Source organism: Ciconia boyciana, chromosome 36 (genome assembly GCF_034638445.1).
Source record: "Ciconia boyciana chromosome 36, ASM3463844v1, whole genome shotgun sequence".
Taxonomy (NCBI): domain Eukaryota; kingdom Metazoa; phylum Chordata; class Aves; order Ciconiiformes; family Ciconiidae; genus Ciconia; species Ciconia boyciana.
In genome coordinates this window covers 195,127-216,538 of record NC_132969.1, presented here as the reverse complement: position 1 = coordinate 216,538, position 21,412 = coordinate 195,127, and the positions used below count along the sequence as shown (strand labels likewise).

The 21,412-nt window shown below is 67.1% G+C and overlaps 1 protein-coding gene across 1 annotated transcript; it reads right to left on the bottom strand.

The window, feature by feature from the left end:
- Nucleotides 1-253: 253 nt before the first annotated feature.
- ITGAL (integrin subunit alpha L) lies at nt 254-21,353 on the bottom strand. Its single transcript, XM_072849080.1, has 29 exons — nt 21,293-21,353; nt 20,798-20,906; nt 19,116-19,210; nt 17,588-17,646; nt 17,369-17,483; nt 14,886-15,016; nt 11,907-12,052; nt 10,838-10,982; nt 10,161-10,311; nt 9,969-10,036; nt 9,731-9,863; nt 8,367-8,515; nt 8,162-8,293; nt 5,827-6,030; nt 5,615-5,745; nt 4,526-4,611; nt 4,296-4,447; nt 3,280-3,393; nt 2,953-3,165; nt 2,130-2,237; nt 1,964-2,043; nt 1,799-1,885; nt 1,648-1,723; nt 1,455-1,571; nt 1,251-1,331; nt 845-957; nt 677-722; nt 486-593; nt 254-367 (listed from the first exon to the last, which is right to left on the bottom strand). Exons 1-29 carry the CDS (start codon nt 21,351-21,353, stop codon nt 254-256), a joined length of 3,324 nt encoding a protein of 1,107 aa, XP_072705181.1.
- Nucleotides 21,354-21,412: the final 59 nt, after the last annotated feature.

The following is a 21,412-nucleotide window of genomic DNA, read 5'->3' as shown; positions in this document are numbered from 1 at the left end:
CCCCGAGCATCATGGGACCACCCAGCTCCCCCAACTAAATCGGGGAAGGGCCGGACGCGTGGGTCCCTCATGGAGGGGAGGGGCGGGCTGCTGACCCCTCCCCCTCCCTCCCCCACCCCTGCCCCTCCCAGTAAAACCAGTAAGGAGGAAAAGGGGCGGAGTCTTTTAATGGGGGAGGGGCTGGGCGCATCTTCAATGTCGGGGGGAGGGGTCGAAACGCTTTTCCGTGGGGTGGGGAGGGGCGTGTGGGGGGTCAGGGGGCGTGTCCTCCCCTTCCTGGGGTTCCCCGCTTTGGGGTTCCCCTCCCCCCTCCTCCCCTCCCCTCCTGCTCCAGCCGCTCCCGGTAATTCCGCTTGAAGAAGCCGCACTGCGTGGGGAGGGGCGGCTCAGGGGGAGGGGGAGGGGCTCACCTCCCCTCCCCCAAATAAAATAGGGGCACCCCAGGGGTGGGGGCAGGGGGGAAGGGCAGGGTGGGGGAGGGGTACCTTGGAGAGGGCGACGACGATGAGGAGGAGGAGGAGGAGCCCCCACCCCTCCCCCACGTAGATGGGGAGGGGGTCGAGCTCGCGCAGCAGCTCCACCTCGGTGAACCCCTAAAAACGGGGGGGGAGGGTGAGGCCCCTCCCCCACCCAGGGCCCCTCCCCACCCCCCTCCCCTTAATGAGCCTTTAATTACCTGGGCGCGCAGGTGGTGGGGGAGGGTCTGGAAGCGGGGGGCGACTCTGACCCAGAGGGCGGAGCAAAAGCGGGGGCGGGCGGGGCTCTGAGGGGGAGGGGTTAAAGAAGGGGAGGGGCACCCCAAAATTTATTTTGGGGGTGGTGCCCTCCCTCGCCCCTCCCCCACCCCTCAGCGGTACCTGGATGTCGGGGGGAGGAGCGCGGCCGTGACGGTGACGAGGGCGGGGGGCAGCGGCCCCACGGAGCAGCGGAAGGGGCGGAGCTGGGGGTGGAGCAAGCCTGGGGGAGGGGTCGCGGAGGGGGGGAGGGGTCGCTCCCCCTCCCCCAACCCAAAAAAGTTTTAGGGAGGGGGAGGGAAGCCAAAAATTTGGCCCTCCCCCTTTTTCCCCCGAGTTGGGGGAACCCCCGCCCCTCCCCCACACTCGTGGGGGAGGGGCGACCCATGTGGGTCACCCCATAGCGCCCCGATATGGGGTGACACCCCCTGCCCCCGCCGCCCCATAGCACCGCGCTTTCAGGGGCCCTCCCCCGTCCCCAATATGGGGTCCTGCCCCACAGCCCCCCTCCCCCACCTCAGCGATGCTGCGGCGCAGCTCCTGCCCCACGGCGTCGTCCTCCGCCTGCCCCACGGCGACGCAGGGACCGCCCGGCTCCTATGGGGCAGGGGAGAAATTGGGGTGGGGGGAGGGGCACCCCTCAACCTGCCCCCTCCCCCCCATATATTTTTTGTTGGGGGGTGCAGTGGGGCACGCTATGGGGCAGGAGAAGTCGCTCACCACTCGCACTTGGAGGTCGGCCACCGTCACGCCGTGGGGCAGCGTGTGGGGCAGGAGGACGAAGGCCGTCAGCAGCGGCTGGGGGCTGCCGGGGGGCGGAGGTAGGAGGGTTTCCAGCTATGGGGCAGAGGTGTGGGTCAGCGCTGTGGGGCAGCGCCATGGGGCAGGGGGAGGGGGGATTTGGGGGGCTCACCCTATAGCGATGCTGCAGCATCTTATTTTCGGGGTGGCGGGAGGTGAAATTGAGGTAGGGGGTGGAGTCGTCTTGCCTGTGTGGGGCAGAGAAATCAGTGGGGCTCGAACGCCTGCCCCCATTCTATGGGGCAGGAATGTGTGGGGCTCACCAGGTAGCCACGAGGTCGAGGGCGAAGTGGACGGGGACGTTCCAGGAGCGCTCGTTGTCCCCCACGGTGGCGGGGGGCTCGTTGTCGCTATGGGGCAGAAAGAGGAGACGCAGGCGTCAGCCTGCCCCATAGCGCCCCATAACCACCCTGCCCCATAGATCCCACCTGCTGGCGGTCGCCGTCAGCCCCACGGTTTCATTCCAGGTGGTGTTTTGGAGGATGTCGAACATCAGCTCCACCTTCACCTGGTGTGGGGCAGGGGGGGTGAGGTGGGGGGCGGGGGGGGGCTGCCCCACGGCGCTACCACCCCACGGCCTGCCCCACACCTCACCTGCCAGCCGGCGCGTAGGATGGGGCGGCTGATGTTACAGGTCAGGCCCCACGTCTGCCCCACGGAGACCTCGGAGTCCCAGCAGGTGATGGACACCGGGGCGGCGGCCTATGGGGAGATGTGGGGCTGGGAGATGTGGGGCACGGACGCCTGGCTCCCTCCATGCTCCAGGATGTGTGGGGCTGGGCTATGTGGGGCGCAGACGCCTGGTTCCCTCCAGACCCCAGGAGATGTGGGGCTGGAATATGTGGGGCTGGGATATGTGGGGCACAGAATTCTGGGTCCTTCCAGACCCCAGGAGATGTGGGGCTGAGATATGTGGGGGTGTGGATGCCTGGGTTCCTCCAGACCCCAGGAGATGTGGGGCTGGAATATGTGGGGCCCAGACGCCTGGGTCCCTCCATGCTCCAGGATGTGTGGGGCTGAGATGTGTGGGGCGCGGACGCCTGGCTCCCTCCAGACCCCAGGAGATGTGGGACTGGGATATGTGGGGCTGGGATTTCTGGGGTGCAGACACCCGGGTCCCTCCATGCTCCAGGAGATGTGGGGCTGGGATATGTGGGGCTGGGATATGTGGGGCTGGGATTTCTGGGGTGCAGACACCCGGGTCCCTCCATGCTCCAGGAGATGTGGGGCTGGGATATGTGGGGCTGGGATTTCTGGGGTGCAGACACCCGGGTCCCTCCATGCTCCAGGAGATGTGGGGCTGGGATATGTGGGGCGCAGACTTCTGGCTCCCTCCGGACCCCAGGCCCCATAACCAATGCCCCCCCCCAGCCCCCCCCATACTTTGGGGGCTCCCATGTGGGGCACCCCACTTTACCTGGGTGGCCCGAGCCCGTCGGAAGGAGATCCCCGGGGGATGCTGCACTTGTAGGGCTGCCCCATAAGCGTCTTCGCCGGCGTTCCCCACAACCAAACCGACCTCCAATTCTCTGCTGCCGCCCCCCACCACCGCCGGCACCCCCGCCAACACCGTGACCCCCAAGTCGGCTTCGCACACCTCGTCTGCCCCACAGTTCTTCTCGAAGGGGATCTATGGGGTGAAAAAAGAGGGGGGGGGTTAAATTTGGGGCGGGGGGGGACACAGCCCCCCCACTTCTCCCCCCAAGCCCCACATCTCAGCCCCACGGCGAGGCCCCCCCCGTACCTCGGTCCAGGTGGGGGGGGTGTTGGGGCGCAGGATGGGGCCCTGGGGGTCGCCGTGGGGCAGGGAGACGGTGACGGAGACGCGGATGGGGGTCACGAAGTCCTCGAGGCAGGGCTGGGAGATGGGGGGCAGGGAAGTGTGTGGGGGGGCGCCCCATAAGTGGTGACACCCCCCTCCCCCGCCCCATAGGGCGGTGCCTCAAAATGGGGTCAGCCCCCCACATTTCTATGGGGCTGCGCCCCATAAGTGAGGGGCAGCCCTATGGGGCTGTGCTCTGCAATGGGGTCAGGGCCCCCCAGCTGTGCGCTGTAAGTGGGGGTCGCCGCCCCCCAAATTCACCCCCCAAGTGTGGGTCACCCCCTAAGTGTGGGTCACCCCCAAGTGTCCCCCACCCCCCAATATAAGCCCCGCCCCCCAAGTGTGCCTCCTACCCCCATGTGTGGTTCCCTCCCCCCAAGTGTGGGTCCTGCCCCCCAAGTGTGGGTCCTGCGTGGGTCACCCCCAAGTGTCCCCACCAGTATGAGCCCCGCCCCCAAGCGTGCCTCCCACCCCCAAGTGTGGTTCCCTCCCCCAAGCATGGCTCCCTCCCCCAAGCGTGGCTCCCGCCCCCCAAGTGTGGGTCCAACTCTGCCCCCAAGTGTGGGTCCTCCCCCAGTATGAGCCCCGCCCCAAGCGTGCCTCCCACCCCCATGTGTGGCTCCCACCCCAAGTCTGGGTCCTGCCCCCCAAGTGTGGGTCACCCCTAAGTGTGGGTCACCCCCAAGTGTCCCCCACCCCCAATATGAGCCCCGCCCCAAGCGTGCCTCCCACCCCCAAGTGTGGTTCCCTCCCCCAAGCGTGGCTCCCGCCCCCCAAGTGTGGGTCACCCCTAAGTGTGGGTCACCCCCCAAGTGTCCCCCACCCCCAATATGAGCCCCGCCCCCAAGCGTGCCTCCCACCCCAAGCGTGGCTCCCTCCCCCAAGCGTGGCTCCCGCCCCCCAAGTGTGCCTCCCGCCCCATAAGTGTGGGGCCCTACCGGGATGCGCAGCTCCTCCTGCTGGCAGCTCTCCCCCGCCCTGGCCGGCAGCCGCCCGGCCCAGCCCCTCCGCCCCTCCCCGAACGCCCCCCGCCCCCGCGCCCGCTGGGGGTCCACCTCCACCCGGAAGTGCGGGGGGGTCAGGAGGTCACCTAGGGGTCAAGGGAAAGGTCAGCGTGGGGGGAGGGGGGGAGGGCCAGCGCAGCGCCCCCTGGCGGGGCCCCCCGCACCTGCGTAGGCGGGGGTGTCGAGGCGGGTGAGGAAGCAGAGGCGCAGGGTGACGCCGGCGCCGGTGACGCCGGAACAGTCCACCCCCCTGGTGGCGATCTGGGGGGTCAAAGGTCACTTGGGGGTGACCGTCAGCACCGGCTGCGACCTGGGGAGGGGAGGGGAGGGGAGGGGGAGGGGGAGGGGTCACCTCACGGCCGTCACCGGCCTCAGCCCCGGCGTTGTCGCTGGGGCCCAGGCCTGTGGCCCCGCCCCTGGCCTTGGCCCCACCCCCGTGTCCCCACCCTGGCCTTAGCCCCGCCCCCACTCCCCTGGCCTTGGCCCCACCCCCGTCCTTGGCCCTGCCCCCTGTCTGCACCCCTGGCTGTGGCCCCGCCCCTGTCCTTGTCCCCACACCCGTGTCCCCATCCTGGCCTTGGCCCCACCCCCTGTCCTTGGCCCCACCCCCGTGTCCCCACCCTGGCCTTGGCCCCTGCCCCTGTCCGCACCCCTGTCCTTGGCTCCGCCCCCTGTCCTTGTCCCCACCCCCTGTCCCCACCCTGTCCTTGGCCCCGCCCTGTCCCCGTGTCCCCACCTCCAGCTCTGGGTCCCCACCCCGCGTCCCCGTGGCCCCACCCCGCGTCCTTGTCCCCACCCCTGCCCCCCATCACCACGCCCCGTCACCACCCCCGTGTCCCCACCCCTGTCCCTGTCCCACGTCCCCACCCCCCACGTCCCCACCCCCACGTCCCCACCCCCACGTCCCCACCCCCACGTCCTTGTCCCCATCCCCACGTCCCCACCTCCGTCCCCATGTCCCCACCCCCACGTCCCCATCTCCATCCCCACGTCCCCACCCCCACGTCCCCATCTCCACGTCCCCACCACCATCTCCATGTCCCCACCCCCATGTCCCCACCTCCATCCCCACGTCCCCACCCCCACATCCTCGTCCCCATCCCCACGTCCCCACCCCCACGTCCTTGTCCCCATCTCCACGTCCCCACCTCCATCCCCACGTCCCCACCCCCACGTCCTCATCCCCACCCCCACGTCCCCACCACCCCACCTCCACCCCCTCCTCCCCACCCCCCCGCGTCCCCATCCCCCACCTGAGCACCACCACGTGACCTTCCGTCCCCACCGCCAGGTCCACCAACCCGTCCCCCGCCACGTCCATCGCTCCGTCCACCGCCCGCCCGAAGAACCGCAGCCCCGGGGCCACCGCTTGCCCCTCCAGACGCTGAGGTGGACGTCAACCTCCGTGTCACCTCGAGGTCCCCAACCTCCCCCCCCCCACCCCTCCGTGTCCCCAACGTCCCACCTGGCTGTAGTGGCTCTCCAGGCCACCGGGACGTCCGGAGAAGATGTAGATGGCTCCTCGTTCTTCGTCCTCCATGGGGGCACCTACGGCCACCTCCGTCAGCTCATCTCCGTCGAGGTCACCCAACGCCGCCAGAGATGCCCCGAAACGTCCCAAAGGGTGACCCGGGGCACCCCAAAGTTCTCCGGCCACCTCCAGAGCGTCCTGAGGTGACAAAGGACGGCGTGGAGAAGTGGGACGGGGGCACCTCGGGTGGGGTCACCGTGGTCCTTGGGGTGGGGACACCTTGGGCACCTCCGTCCCGTGGTCCTTGGGGTGGGGACACCTCGGTCACCCCGTGTCCCTGGGTTGGGGACACCTTGGGCACCCCATGTCCCTGGGTTGGGGACACCTCGGTCACCCCCATCCCATGGTCCTTGGGTTGGGGACACCTTGGTCACCCCAGTCCTGGTCACCCTGGGTTGGAGACACCTTGGTCACCCCCATCCCGTGGTCCTTGGGTTGGGGACACCTCGGTCACCCCATGTCCCTGGGTTGGGGACACCTTGGTCACCCCCATCCCGTGCTCCTTGGGTTGGGGACACCTCGGTCACCCCGTGTCCCTGGGTTGGGGACACTTGGGCACCCCCATCCCGTGCTCCTTGGGTTGGGGACACCTTGGTCACCCCATGTCCCTCGGTTGGGGACACCTCGGTCACCCCATGTCCCTGGGTTGGGGACACCTTGGTCACCTCCATCCCGTGGTCCTTGGGTTGGGGACACCTTGGTCACCCCATGTCCTTGGGTTGGGGACACCTTGGTCACCTCCATCCCGTGCTCCTTGGGTTGGGGACACCTCGGTCACCCCATGTCCTTGGGTTGGGGACACCTTGGTCACCCCATGTCCCTGGGTTGGGGACACCTTGGTCACCTCCATCCCGTGGTCCTTGGGTTGGGGACACCTTGGTCACCCCATGTCCCTGGGTTGGGGACACCTTGGTCACCTCCATCCCGTGCTCCTTGGGTTGGGGACACCTCGGTCACCCCATGTCCTTGGGTTGGGGACACCTCGGTCACCCCATGTCCTTGGGTTGGGGACACCTTGGTCACCCCATGTCCCTGGGTTGGGGACACCTTGGTCACCTCCATCCCATGCTCCTTGGGTTGGGGACACCTTGGGCACCCCATGTCCTTGGGCTGGGGACACCTCAGTCACCCCCATCCCGTGCTCCTTGGGTTGGGGACACCTCGGTCACCCCATGTCCCTGGGTTGGGGACACCTCGGTCACCCCATGTCCCTGGGCTGGGGACACCTTGGTCACCCCATGTCCCTGGGCTGGGGTCACCCTGGTCACCCCAGTCCTGGTCACCCTGGGTTGGGGACACCTTGGTCACCTCCATCCCGTGCTCCTTGGGTTGGGGACACCTCGGTCACCCCATGTCCCTGGGTTGGGGACACCTTGGTCACCCCCATCCCGTGCTCCTTGGGTTGGGGACACCTTGGTCACCCCATGTCCCTGGGTTGGGGACACCCTCGTCACCCCGGTCCTGGTCACCCTGCGTTGGGGACACCTTGGGCACCCCATGTCCCTGGGCTGGGGTCACCCCATTCCCCCACCCCATAGCCACGTGCCCCCCACTTTTGGTGTCCCCAAGGGTGGCCGTGTCCCCAAGGGTGGCCATGTCCCCAAGGGCGTTGGTGTCCCCAAGTGTGGCCGTGTCCCCAGGGGTGGCCGTGTCCCCAGGGTGGCCATGTCCCCAGGGGTGGCCGTGTCCCCAAGGGTGGCCGTGTCCCCAGGGGTGTTGGTGTCCCCAAGGGTGGTGGTGTCCCCAGGGGTGGCCATGTCCCCAAGGGCGTTGGTGTCCCCAAGGGTGGCTGTGTCCCCAGGGGTGTTGGTGTCCCCAGGGTGGCCATGTCCCCAGGGGTGACAGTGTCCCCAAGGGTGGCCGTGTCCCCAAGGGCGTTGGTGTCCCCAAGGGTGGCTGTGTCCCCAGGGGTGTTGGTGTCCCCAAGGGTGGCCATGTCCCCAGGGTGGCCATGTCCCCAAGGGCATTGGTGTCCCCAAGGGTGGCCATGTCCCCAAGGGCGTTGGTGTCCCCAAGTGTGGCCGTGTCCCCAGGGGTGTTGGTGTCCCCAAGGGTGGTGGTGTCCCCAGGGGTGGCCATGTCCCCAAGGGCGTTGGTGTCCCCAAGGGTGGCTGTGTCCCCAGGGGTGTTGGTGTCCCCAGGGTGGCCATGTCCCCAGGGGTGACAGTGTCCCCAAGGGTGGCCGTGTCCCCAAGGGCGTTGGTGTCCCCAAGGGTGGCCGTGTCCCCAGGGGTGTTGGTGTCCCCAAGGGTGACCGTGTCCCCCTTACCTTCTGCCACCGGTAGAGGTGCACCCGTCCCCCACGTCGCCCGTCGAAGTGGGTGGGGGCACCCACCAGCAGCGCCACCGTCACCCCGCCCTGGTCCAGGGCGCAGAGGGTGGCCCCGAAGTAGGAGCCCACCTAGAGGTGACACCGACGTCACCGGGGCGGTGGGGTGGGGACACCCGAGGGCACCCGCCCCACCGGCCCTTACCTGCTCCCCAGGGAGGGTCTGCAGCACCCGCCAGCTCCCGGTGGCCTCTGGGACCTCGAAAAGGACCACGCCCCCGATGTGACGGTGACGGGGGGCACCCGCCGCCACCAGCACCCGGCCAGGGACACGCAGGCCGGCCACCGCGTAGCCTGTGGGGACAGGGGTCACCATGGGCAACCTGGGCCCCAGGGTGAGGTCACCATGGTCGCCCCACGTCCCTGAGATGGGGCCACCATGGTCACCATGGTCCTCGGGATGGGGTCACCTTGGTCACCCCATGTCCCTGAGATGGGGTCACCATGGGCAACCTGGTCCCTGAGATGGGGCCACCATGGTCACCCTGGTCCTCGGGATGGGGTCACCATGGTCACCCCATGTCCCTGAGATGGGGTCACCATGGTCACCATGGTCCTGGGGATGGGGTCACCATGGTCAAGCTGGTCCTTGGGATGGGGTCACCATGGGCAACCTGGCCAACCTGATCCCAGGGTGAGGTCACCATGGTCGCCCCACGTCCCTGAGATGGGGCCACCATGGGCAACCTGGTCCCCAGGACGGGGTCACCATGGTCACCCTGGTCAACCTTGTCCTTGGGACAGGGTCATCCCATGTCCCTGGGATGGGGTCACCATGGGCAACCTGGTCGCCAGGATGAGGTCACCTTGGTCACCCCACGTCCCTGAGATGGAGCCACCATGGTCACCATGGTCCTCGGGATGGGGTCACCATGGTCACCCCATGTCCCTGAGATGGGGTCACCACGGGCAACCTGATCCTTGGGATGGGGCCACCATGGGCAACCTGGGCCCCAGGGTGAGGTCACCATGGTCACCCCACGTCCCTGAGATGGGGTCACCATGGGCAACCTTGTCCTTGGGATGGGGTCACCATGGGCAACCTGGTCAACCTTGTCCTTGGGACAGGGTCATCCCATGTCCCTAGGATGGGGTCACCATGGGCAACCTGGTCCCCAGGGTGAGGTCACCATGGTCACCCCACGTCCCTGAGATGGGGCCACCATGGTCACCATGGTCCTCAGGATGGGGTCACCTTGGTCACCCCATGTCCCTGAGATGGGGTCACCATGGGCAACCTGGTCCCCAGGATGGGGTCACCATGGGCAACCTGGTCCCTGAGATGGGGCCACCATGGGCAGCCTGGTCCCCAGGATGAGGTCACCATGGTCACCCCACGTCCCTGAGATGGAGCCACCATGGTCACCCTGCTCCCCGCCTTGGCCTCAACCACCACCATCCCCTCCTGCCCATCGCCCCACCACCCCCACCTTGACCCCCACCACATTTCACCCCACCCCCCCACCCCTGCCCCTCCCCACCACCCCTCCCCCTTTAACCCCTCCCTACCCAGATACGTGTCCGTCACGTTCTCCTCCAACGACGGGCTGGCCACGAACGTCTCGTTCTCCTTCTCCTCCTCCAGCTCCACCAACCCCCCGGCCCAATTATCGGCCCCCACCGCCCCCGTCACCCGCCGACCCTGGGTGGGGGAGGGGTGCCGCGAGGAAAAAGGGGGGGGGGAGGGGAGGGGAGGGGGGTTCTCCTTGAACCCCGACCCTCTCGAGCCCCCTCGCCGGTGTCGTACATGGACAACCTCGATGCTCATCCCGCTCGAGCAAAGCTCCAGGTGGAACCGGTTCAGGTCGCTGGTGCCTAAAAACCAAAAATCCGGCAGGGATGGGCAGGAGCGGGGGAGGGGAGCAGGCAGGGGTGGGGGAGGAGACCCCAAAATTGTTTTTTTTTTTTTTGGGGGGGGTGGGGGAGGGGAGGAGGTCACCTTCGATGTCGTAGATCTTGGCCTGCAGCTCGTGGAAGAGCCCCTGGAGCTTCTCGAAGCTGTCCAGGACCTTGACGAACTCGGAGCTGGGCCGGGAGGCGAATTGGCTCAGGTAGAGCCGGGTGTCGGGGCTGTTGAAGTTGTTCCCCACCTGCCGGGGGTACGGGCAGGGCTGGGTGCGGGCAGGGCAGGTACAGGCAGCAGCGGGGACAGGCAGCACCAGGACAGGCAGCGCCGGGACAGGCAGGAGCGGGGACAGGCAAAACAAGGATACAGGCAGTGCTGGGTGCAGGCAGCGCTGGGGACAGGCAGGAGCGGGTACAGGCAGCGCTGGGTACAGGCAGAGGAGGTACAGGCAGCAGCGGGGACAGGCAGCACTGGGTACAGGCAAAACAAGGATACAGGCAGCACTGGGTACAGGCAGCGTGGGTACAGGCAGCACCGGGTGCAGGCAGCAGCAGGTACAGGCAGAACAAGGCACAGGCAGGACCAGGTACAGGCAGGATCAGGTACAGGCAGCACTGGGTACAGGCAGGACCAGGTACAGGCAGCACCGGGTGCAGGCAGCAGCAGGTACAGGCAGGAGCAGGTACAGGCAGAACAAGGCACAGGCAGCAGCAGGTACAGGCAGGGCCAGGTACAGGCAGGGCCGGGTGCAGGCAGGGCCACGCCCTCACCCCGATGACGTAGCGGATGATGCCGCGCTCCTCGGCCTCCCGGATGCTGCCCTGGTCGCTGTCGGTGGCGTCGCCGTCGGTGATGATGATGAGCACACGCCGGGCCCCCGCCCGCGCCCCCTGCTCGGGGGTGAAGATCTGCCTCCTGTGGGGCGGGTGTGGGGCGGCAGTGGGGCGGCAGTGGGGCGGGTGTGGGGCGGGTGTGGGGTGACAGTGGGACAGCCATGGGGCAGCAATGGGGTGGCAGTGGGGCAGCATTGGGGCGGCAGGGGGGCAGCAGTGGGGCACCAGTGGGGCAGTAATGGGGCGGCAGTGGGGCGGCGGTGGGGCGGGTGTGGGGTGACAGTGGGACAGCCATGGGGCACCAGTGGGGTGGCAGTGGGGCGGCAGTGGGTGGTGACAGTGGGGCAGTGGTGGGGTGGCAGGGGGGCGGCGGGGGGGGGGGTGGGGGGTGACAGTGGGACAGCCATGGGGCAGCAATGGGGCGTCAGTGGGGCAGCAATGGGGTGGCGGTGGGGCAGCAATGGGGTGGCGGTGGGGCGGGTGTGGGGTGACAGTGGGACAGCCATGGGGCAGCAATGGGGTGGCAGTGGGCGGCAGTGGGGCAGCAGTGGGGCATCAGTGGGGCAGTAATGGGGCAGCAGTGGGCGGCAGGCAGGGTGCTGGGGCAGCAGCGGGGCAGGGGGGATGCAGTGGGGCAGGTGTGGGGCGGCTGTGGGGCAGTGGTGGGGCAGGCGTGGGGCAGGGGTTGCTCATGCAATGTAGGTGTGACGGTGAAGGTGTGTGTGGGGCAGCAGCGGGGCAGAGGGGGATGCAGTGAGGCAGCTATGGGGCAGCTGTGGGGCAGCCGTGGGGCAGGTGTGGGGCAGGGGCGGGGCAGCTATGGGGCAGGTGTGGGGCAGGTGTGGGGCAGGGGCGGGGCGGGGGCGCTCGCGTGACGAAGGCGACGGCGGCGAAGGTGTGTGCGGGGCAGCAGCGGGGCAGGGGGGGATGCAGTGAGGCAGGCGTGGGGCAGCTGTGGGGCAGCTATGGGGCAGGTGTGGGGCAGGTGTGGGGCGGGGGCGCTCACGTGACGAAGGCGATGGCGGCGAAGGTGTCGGTGAGGGTGCGGAGCTGGCGCAGGCCCCGCAGCAGCTCCCGGGGCCGGGGCCGAGCCGCGAAGTCCCCGAGCGTGAACTGGGTCTGCACGGCCGCCGAGAACTGCACCGCCCCGAACTGCCCCACGGCGCGTCAGCCCCACGGCGCCGGCAGCCCCACGGCGCCTCGGCCCCACGACGCCTCGGCCCCACAGCCCCATGGCCCCCAGAGACCCTATAGACCCCTATAGACCCCTATAGACCCTAGAGCCCCCACAGCCCCACGGCGCCTCAGCCCCACGGTGCCTCGGCCCCACAGCCCCACGGCCCCATGGTCCCCAGAGACCCTATAGACCCCTATAGAACCCTATAGACCCTAGAGCCCCCACAGCCCCACGATGCCTCAGCCCCACGGCAGGGGTGGCCCCACGGCCCTCAGAGACCCTATAGACCCCTATAGACCCTAGAGCCCCCACAGCCCCACGGTACCTCAGCCCCACGGCCCCACGGCCCCCAGAGACCCTATAGACCCCTATAGACCCTAGAGCCCCCACAGCCCCACGGCGCCTCAGCCCCACGGCGCCTCAGCCCCACATCGCCTCGGGCCCACGGCGGGCGGCCCCACAGCCCTCAGAGACCCTATAGACCCCTATAGACCCTAGAGCGCCCACAGCCCCACAGTGCCTCAGCCCCACGGCGCCTCGGCCCCACAGCCCCACGGCCCCACGGCCCCCAGAGACCCTATAGACCCCTATAGACCCTAGAGCCCCCACAGCCCCACGGCGCGGGCAGCCCCATGGCCCCACAGCCCCACGGCCCCTCGGCCCCACGGCGCCTCGGCCCCACGGCCCCCCAGCCCCATGGCCCCCAGAGACCCTATAGACCCCTATAGACCCCTATAGACCCTAGAGCCCCACAGCCCCACGGCGCCTCAGCCCCACGGCGCCTCAGCCCCACGGCCCCAAGGCCCTCAGAGACCCTATAGACCCCTATAGACCCTAAAGCCCCCACAGCCCCACGGCGCCTCGGCCCCACGGCGGGGGCGGCCCCGCGGCCCTCAGAGACCCTATAGACTCCTATAGACCCCTATAGACCCTAGAGCCCCCACAGCCCCATGGCGCCTCAGCCCCACGGCGCCTCGGCCCCCAGAGACCCTATAGACCCTATAGACCCTAGAGCCCCCACAGCCCCACAGCGCCTCAGCCCCACGGCGCCTCGGCCCCACGGCGGGGGCGGCCCCACGGCCCCCAGAGACCCTATAGACCCCTATAGACCCTAGAGCCCCCACAGCCCCACGGCGCCTCAGCCCCATGGCCCCCAGAGACCCTATACACCCCTATACACCCTAGAGCCCCCACAGCCCCACAGCACGGGCAGCCCCACAGTGCCTCAGCCCCATGGCAGGGGCGGCCCCACGGCCCTCAGAGACCCTATAGACCCCTATAGACCCTAGAGCCCCCACAGCCCCACAGCAGGGGTGGCCCCACAGCCCCACAGCCCCCAGAGACCCTATAGACCCCTATAGACCCTAGAGCCCCCACAGCCCCACAGCCCCTAGAGACCCCTAGAGAACCTATAGCCCCACAACCCCACGGCCCCTAGAGACCCTATAGACCCTATAGCCTCCACGACCCCAGAGACCCCTAGAGACTCTATAGCCCCACAGCCCCATGGCCCCACAGCGCAGTCGGCCCCACGGCCCCTAGAGACCCCTATAGCCCCTATAGCCCCCATAGATCCTATAGCCCCTTCAACCTTATAGAATCTATAGACCCCCATACCCCCCTACAGCCCCCTATAGCCCCCATAGCCCCTATACCCCCACCCTCACCCCCCCCATGACCCCCACACCCCCCACCTCCCCGCCCCATCACCCCCATCTTCCCCACCCCATCCCTCCCCACACCCCTATACCCCCCATACCCCCCATACCCCCTCTATACCCCCCACAGCCCCCTATAGCCCCCCATAGCCCCTATACCCCCACCCCTCCACCCCCCATGACCCCCACACCCCCCACCTCCCCGCCCCCATCACCCCCATCTTCCCCACCCCATCCCCCCACACCCCCCATACCCCCCATACCCCTCTATACCCCCCCTACAGCCCCCCATAGCCCCTATACCCCCCATACCCCCCATAGCCCCTATACCCCACCCCTCCACTCCCCCCATGACCCCACACCCCCCCACCTCCCGCCCCCATCACCCCCATCTTCCCCACCCCATCCCTCCCCACACCCCTATACCCCCCATACCCCCTCTATACCCCCTACAGCCCCTATAGCCCCCCATAGCCCCTATACCCCCACCCCTCCACCCCCCATGACCCCCACACCCCCCACCTCCCGCCCCCATCACCCCCCATCTTCCCCACCCCATCCCCCCCCACACCCCCCATACCCCCCATACCCCCTCTATACCCCCCCTACAGCCCCCATAGCCCCTATACCCCCCATACCCCCATAGCCCCTATACCCCACCCTCCACTCCCCCATGACCCCCACGCCCCCACCTCCCCGCCCCCATCACCCCCCATCTTCCCCACCCCATCCCTCCCCACACCCCCTATACCCCCCCATACCCCCCCATACCCCCTCTATACCCCCCCACAGCCCCCCATAGCCCCTATACCCCCACCCCTCCACTCCCCCATGACCCCCACACCCCCCCACCTCCCCGCCCCCATCACCCCCATCTTCCCCACCCCATCCCCCCCCACACCCCCATACCCCCCCATACCCCCTCTATACCCCCCCTACAGCCCCCACAGCCCCTATACCCCCCCATAGCCCCTATACCCCCCCATAGCCCCTCTACCCCCACCCCTCCACCCCCCATGACCCCCACACCCCCCCGCCTCCCGCCCCCATCACCCCCATCTTCCCCACCCCATCCCTCCCCCACACCCCCCCACCCCCACACCCCCCACCCCCCAGCCCCTATAGCCCCCATAGGCCCGGGAGGACCCACGCGGATGGAGGTGTTCTCCAGCTTCTCCATGACGTCCACCATGAAGTCCCGGATGGCCCCGAACTGCTGGGGGCTCATGCTGTTGGAGCCGTCGAAGAGGAAGACCAGGTCCACCATCCCCGGCAGGCAGCCTGCGGGCAGCGACCGCCCGGCTGCAGGCAGCTGCCAGACTGCCCGCGGCGCGGCCGTGGGGCCACCGGATCCCCCGTGGGTCCCGCCACGACGTCAGCGTGGGTTCCACCACGATGTCTCCGTGGGTCCCACCAAGACGTCACCGTGGGTTCCACCACATCAACGTGGGTACCACCACGACGTCCCCATGGGTCCCACCACGATGTCTCCGTGGGTCCCACCACAACATCACTGTGGGTCCCACCACGACGTCCCCATGGGTTCCACCAAGACGTCACCATGGGTTCCACCACATCAACGTGGGTCCCACCACGACGTCCCCATGGGTCCCACCAAGACGTCACCATGGGTTCCACCACATCAACGTGGGTCCCATCACGACGTCCCCATGGGTTCCACCAAGACGTCACCGTGGGTCCCACCACAACATCCCCACGGGTTCCACCACATCAACGTGGGTCCCACCACAACATCACTGTGGGTCCCACCACGACGTCCCCATGGGTTCCACCACATCAACGTGGGTCCCGCCACGACGTCAGTGTGGGTCCCGCCACGATGTCACCGTGGGTTCCACCAAGACGTCACCATGGGTCCCACCACAACGTCCCCATGGGTTCCACCACATCAACGTGGGTTCCACCATGACATCACCGTGGGTTCCACCACATCACTGTGGGTCCCACCACGACGTCCCCATGGGTCCCACCAAGACGTCACCATGGGTTCCACCACATCAACGTGGGTCCCATCACGACGTCCCCATGGGTTCCACCAAGACGTCACCGTGGGTCCCACCACAACATCCCCACGGGTTCCACCACATCAACGTGGGTTCCACCACGACATCACCGTGGGTCCCACCACCACATCACTGTGGGTCCCACCACGACATCCCCATGGGTTCCACCAAGACGTCACCGTGGGTCCCACCACAACATCCCCATGGGTTCCACCACATCAACGTGGGTTCCACCACGACGTCACCGTGGGTCCCACCACCACATCACTGTGGGTCCCACCATGACATCCCCATGGGTTCCACCAAGACATCACCATGGGTTCCACCACAACATCCCCATGGGTTCCACCACATCAACGTGGGTCCCACCACAACATCACTGTGGGTCCCACCACAACATCCCCATGGGTTCCACCACATCAACGTGGGTCCCACCACAACGTCCCCGTGGATTCCACCACGATGTCTCCGTGGGTTCCACCACATCAACGTGGGTACCACCACGACGTCCCCATGGGTCCCACCACGATGTCTCCGTGGGTCCCACCACAACATCACTGTGGGTCCCACCACGACGTCCCCATGGGTCCCACCACGATGTCTCCGTGGGTCCCACCACAACATCACTGTGGGTCCCACCACAACATCCCCATGGGTTCCACCAAGACGTCACCGTGGGTTCCACCACCACATCAACGTGGGTCCCACCACAACGTCCCCATGGGTTCCACCACGACGTCACCGTGGGTTCCACCACGATGTCTCCGTGGGTCCCACCACAACATCACTGTGGGTCCCACCACGACGTCCCCATGGGTTCCACCAAGACGTCACCATGGGTCCCACCACAACATCCCCATGGGTTCCACCACATCAACGTGGGTTCCACCATGACATCACCGTGGGTTCCACCACATCACTGTGGGTCCCACCACGACGTCCCCATGGGTCCCACCAAGACGTCACCGTGGGTCCCACCAAGACGTCACCATGGGTCCCACCACAACTTCACTGTGGGTTCCACCACATCAACGTGGGTCCCACCACGACGTCCCCATGGGTTGACCACCATGGGCTTTGTTGGTCAACCACCGTGGTCTTTGTGGGTCAACCACCATGGGCTTCATGGTGGTGGTCTGGCAGCACCAAGGAGCAGGCAGCTGCCAGCCTCCCCGGGGGGCCGGCCAAGCTCTTGGCTAGTGGGACGGGCTCTGTGGTGGCCACGGGGTCACCAGGTCCCCATGGGTCCCACCTCAACGTCCCCATGGGTCCCACCACGACGTCCCCATGGGTCAACCACCATGGGCTTCATGGTGATGATGGGCTGAGGGCAGCAGCAGGCAGCTGCCAGCCTCCCCGGGGGGCTGGCCAACCTCTTGGCTAGTGGGACGGGCTCTGTGGTGGCCACGGCGTCACCAGGTCCCCATGGGTCCCACCATGACATCTCCATGGGTTGACCACCATGGGCTTCATGGTGGTGGCCTGGCAGCACCAAGGAGCAGGCAGCTGCCAGCCTCCCCGGGGGGCCGGCCAAGCTCTTGGCTAGTGGGATGGGCTCTGTGGTGGCCACGGGGTGGGCTGGGGTGACCCGTGGCTCGCAGCCCCTCACCTTGGTAGCCGGGCGCCAGGACCCGCTGGGGCTTCAGCTCCGGGCCCAGGAGCAGGCAGAGGCCGCTGGTGTAGACGTTGCGGTCGCACTCGCGGGTCAGGCCGGGGCCGCAGGCCTGGGGGGGGGCGGGGCAGGAAGGGGGTGTGGCCGGGGGTGGGTGTGGCCGGGTGTGGCCGGGTGGGCGGGGCCAGCCCCTCCCCCCCCGCCCCGGTGACTTACGATGGTGATGTTGCCGTCGCGGGCCAAGGCCATGCCCAGGTGGGTCTGGGTGCTGTTGCCTGCGGGGGAGGGGCCGGGTGGGCGGAGCCGTCGCCATCCTAATCCCAATCCTAATCCCCTTCCTAATCCCAACCCTAATCCCAATCCTAATCCTAATCCCAACCCTAATCCCAATCCTAATCCCATCCCAACCCTAATCCCAATACTAATCCCAATCTTAATCCTAATCCCAGTCCTAATCCCAATCTTAATCCCATCCCAACCCTAATCCCAACCCTAATCCCAATACTAATCCCAACCCTAATCCCAATACTAATCCCAACCCTAATCCTAATCCCAGTCCTAATCCCAATCTTAATCCCATCCCAACCCTAATCCCAACCCTAATCCCAACCCTAATCCCAACCCTAATCCCATCCCAACCCTAATCCCAATACTAATCCCAATCTTAATCCTAATCCCAGTCCTAATCCCAATCTTAATCCCATCCCAACCCTAATCCCAACCCTAATCCCAATACTAATCCCAATCCTAATCCTAATCCCAGTCCTAATCCCAATCTTAATCCCATCCCAACCCTAATCCCAACCCTAATCCCAATACTAATCCCAATTCTAATCCTAATCCCAGTCCTAATCCCAATCTTAATCCCATCCCAACCCTAATCCCAACCCTAATCCCAATACTAATCCCAATCCTAATCCTAATCCCAGTCCTAATCCCAATCTTAATCCCATCCCAACCCTAATCCCAACCCTAATCCCAATCCTAATCCCATCCCAATCCCCCCAGTCCCAATCCCAGTCCCAGTCCTAATCCCAATCCCACCCTAATCCCACTCTAATCCCAATCCCACTCCCACGCCCACCCTAATCCCACCCTAATGCCACCCTAATCCCGGCTCCCACGCCCACGTTAATCCCACCCTAATCCCGCTACCACGCCCACCCTAATCCACCTAATCTCACCCTAATCCCAATCCCATCCCTCCCACCCCTAATCCCAATCCCTCCCACGCACGCCTAATCCCACCCTAATCCCAATCCCACCCTAATCCCACCTAATCCCGGCTCCCACGCCCACCTAATCCTACCCTAATCCCGCTCCCACGCCCACCTAATCCACCCTAATCTCACCCTAATCCCAATCCCACCCCAATTCCGCTCCCACACCCATCCTAATCCCAATCCCAATCCCACGCACGCCTTAATCCCACCTAATCACCCTAATCCCAATACCACTCCCACGATCACCCTAATCCCACCTAATCCCACCCTAATCCCAATCCCACCTAATCTCAATCCCACTCCCACGCCCACCCTAATCCCACCTAATCCCACCCTAATCCCGGCTCCCACGCCCACCTAATCCCACCCTAATCCACCCTAATCCCGCTCCCACGCCCACCTAATCCCACCTAATCCCACCTAATCCCGCTCCCACGCCCACCCTAATCCCACCCTAATCCCGCTCCCACGCCCACCCTAATCCCACCCTAATCCCACCCTAATCCCGCTCCCACGCCCACCTTCTATCTCCACCTCCTGGCAGTCGCCGCTCTCCACCCGGCACTGGAACAGCCGCCCCCCCTCCCCCGCCTCCGCCGGGGCTCCCACCACCACCCTGGGGGGAGGGGAGGGGAGGGTGAGGCACCCACATCCGCGAGGGCACCCATGGGTGCGGGACCCACATCTGAGAGGGCACCCAGGGGCCCTGGACCCACATCCCTGAGAGCACCCAGGGGTCCTGGACCCACATCTGCGAGGGCACCCAGGGGTGCGGGCCCCACACTCCCGAAAGCACCCATGGGTGCGGGACCCACAACTCAGAGGGCACCCAGGGGTCCGGGACCCACATCTGAGAGGGCACCCATGGGTCCTGGACCCACATCTGCGAGGGCACCCAGGGGTCTGGGCCCCACACTCCCGAAAGCACCCATGGGTGCGGGACCCACAACTCAGAGGGCACCCAGGGGTCCTGGACCCACATCCCTGAGAGCACCCAGGGGTCCGGGACCCACATCTGCGAGGGCACCCAGGGGTCTGGGCCCCACACTCCCGAAAGCACCCATGGGTGCGGGACCCACAACTCAGAGGGCACCCAGGGGTCCTGGACCCACATCCCTGAGAGCACCCAGGGGTCCGGGACCCACATCTGCGAGGGCACCCAGGGGTCTGGGCCCCACACTCCCGAAAGCACCCATGGGTGCGGGACCCACAACTCAGAGGGCACCCAGGGGTCCTGGACCCACATCCCTGAGAGCACCCAGGGGTCCGGGACCCACATCTGCGAGGGCACCCAGGGGTCTGGGCCCCACACTCCCGAAAGCACCCATGGGTGCGGGACCCACAACTCAGAGGGCACCCAGAGGTCTGGGACCCACATCTGCGAGAGCACCCACAAGTCCTGGACCCACATCCCCGAGGGCACCCAGGGGTCTGGGACCCACACTCCCCAAAGCACCCATGGGTGCGGGACCCACAACTCAGAGGGCACCCAGGGGTCTGGGACCCACATCCCCGAGGCACCCATGGGTGCGGGACCCACATATGCGAGGGCACCCAGGGGTGCGGGACCCACAACTCAGAGAGGACCCAGGGGTCCGGGCCCCATAACCCCAAGAGCATCCAGGGGTGCAGGACCCACAACCCTGAGAGCACCCATGGGTGCGGGACCCACATCTGCGAGGGCACCCATGGGTCCTGGACCCACATCTGCGAGGAAACCCATGGGTCCTGGACCCACATGCCCGAGGGCACCCAGGGGTGCGGGACCCACAACTCAGAGAGGACCCATGGGTCCGGGCCCCATAACCCCGAGAGCACCCAGGGGTGTGGAACCCACATCCGCGAGGGCACCCAGAGGTGTGGGCCCCACATCCGTGAGGCACCCATGGGCGCGGGACCCACATCCCTGAGAGCACCCAGGGGTGCGGGACCCACATCTGCGAGGGCACCCAGGGGTCCTGGACCCACAAGTCAGGGGGGACCCCATCCTGGACCCACATCCCCGAGGCACCCATGGGTGCAGCACCCACATCCCCAAGGGCACGCACGAGTCTGGGCCCCACATCCCCCAGGGCACCCGTGGGTGCGGGACCCACAACTCAGAGAGGACCCATGGGTCCGGGCCCCACATCCCAGAGGGCACCCAGGGGTGCGGGCCCCACATCCCCGAGAGCACCCATGGGTGCTGGACCCCCACACCCACCGGGAGCCGCTGAGCTGCAGCACTTGGTGCCCGAAGCTGCGGGTGCCGCTGTGGGTCAGGACGCGATGTGGGGCCGGGTGGATGTTGAAGGCTCCGATGTGGGGCAGCGCTATGGGGCAGAGCGTGGCGGGGGGAGAAAGGGGGGGAGCAGGGTGAACCTCACCCCATAGCAGCACCCTGCCCCACACGTCACGTGTGGGGAGGGCACCCGGGAGCGCGGGGTGGGGGCACCCACGCATCTGGGTGGGGGAGCACCCCAGGGTGGGGGGCACCCAGGGGATGGGGTTCACCCCCAGCCCCCCACCTCCCCCAAACCCTTCCCCACCCCTGCCCCACGGCACAGCGGCCGCTACCGGGGGCCCCGCTTCCTTCCCCGAACCGTGGGAGAGCACCCAAGCCTCGGGGCGCCCCTCCCCCACCCCAGGGCCCCCCCACTCCCTTGGGGGGGGTGGGGGCAGGACCCTCCCCTCCCCCTTTTCTCCCCCTCCCCCATACCGGTCACCAACGCCACGACGATGCCGATGCCTCCCGCGCCGCCGCTGCCGGCGGGCGCCATTGCCGCCTGCACCCAAGTCACCCCCACCCCCACCCCTATTTCCTTCCTCCCCCTCCCCC

Bases quoted from the DNA above. Each gene is read 5' to 3' on its own strand.
- ITGAL (XM_072849080.1), bottom strand. From the start codon at position 21,353: ATGGCGCCCGCCGGCAGCGGCGGCGCGGGAGGCATCGGCATCGTCGTG. The intron at 17,647-19,115 runs GTGGGCGTGGGA...CCTCCCCCGCAG, and splicing joins CCAGGAGGTGGAGATAGAAG to GCAACAGCACCCAGACCCAC. The intron at 12,053-14,885 runs GTGGGTCCTCCC...GCCGTGGGGCAG, and splicing joins TGGAGAACACCTCCATCCGC to TTCGGGGCGGTGCAGTTCTC.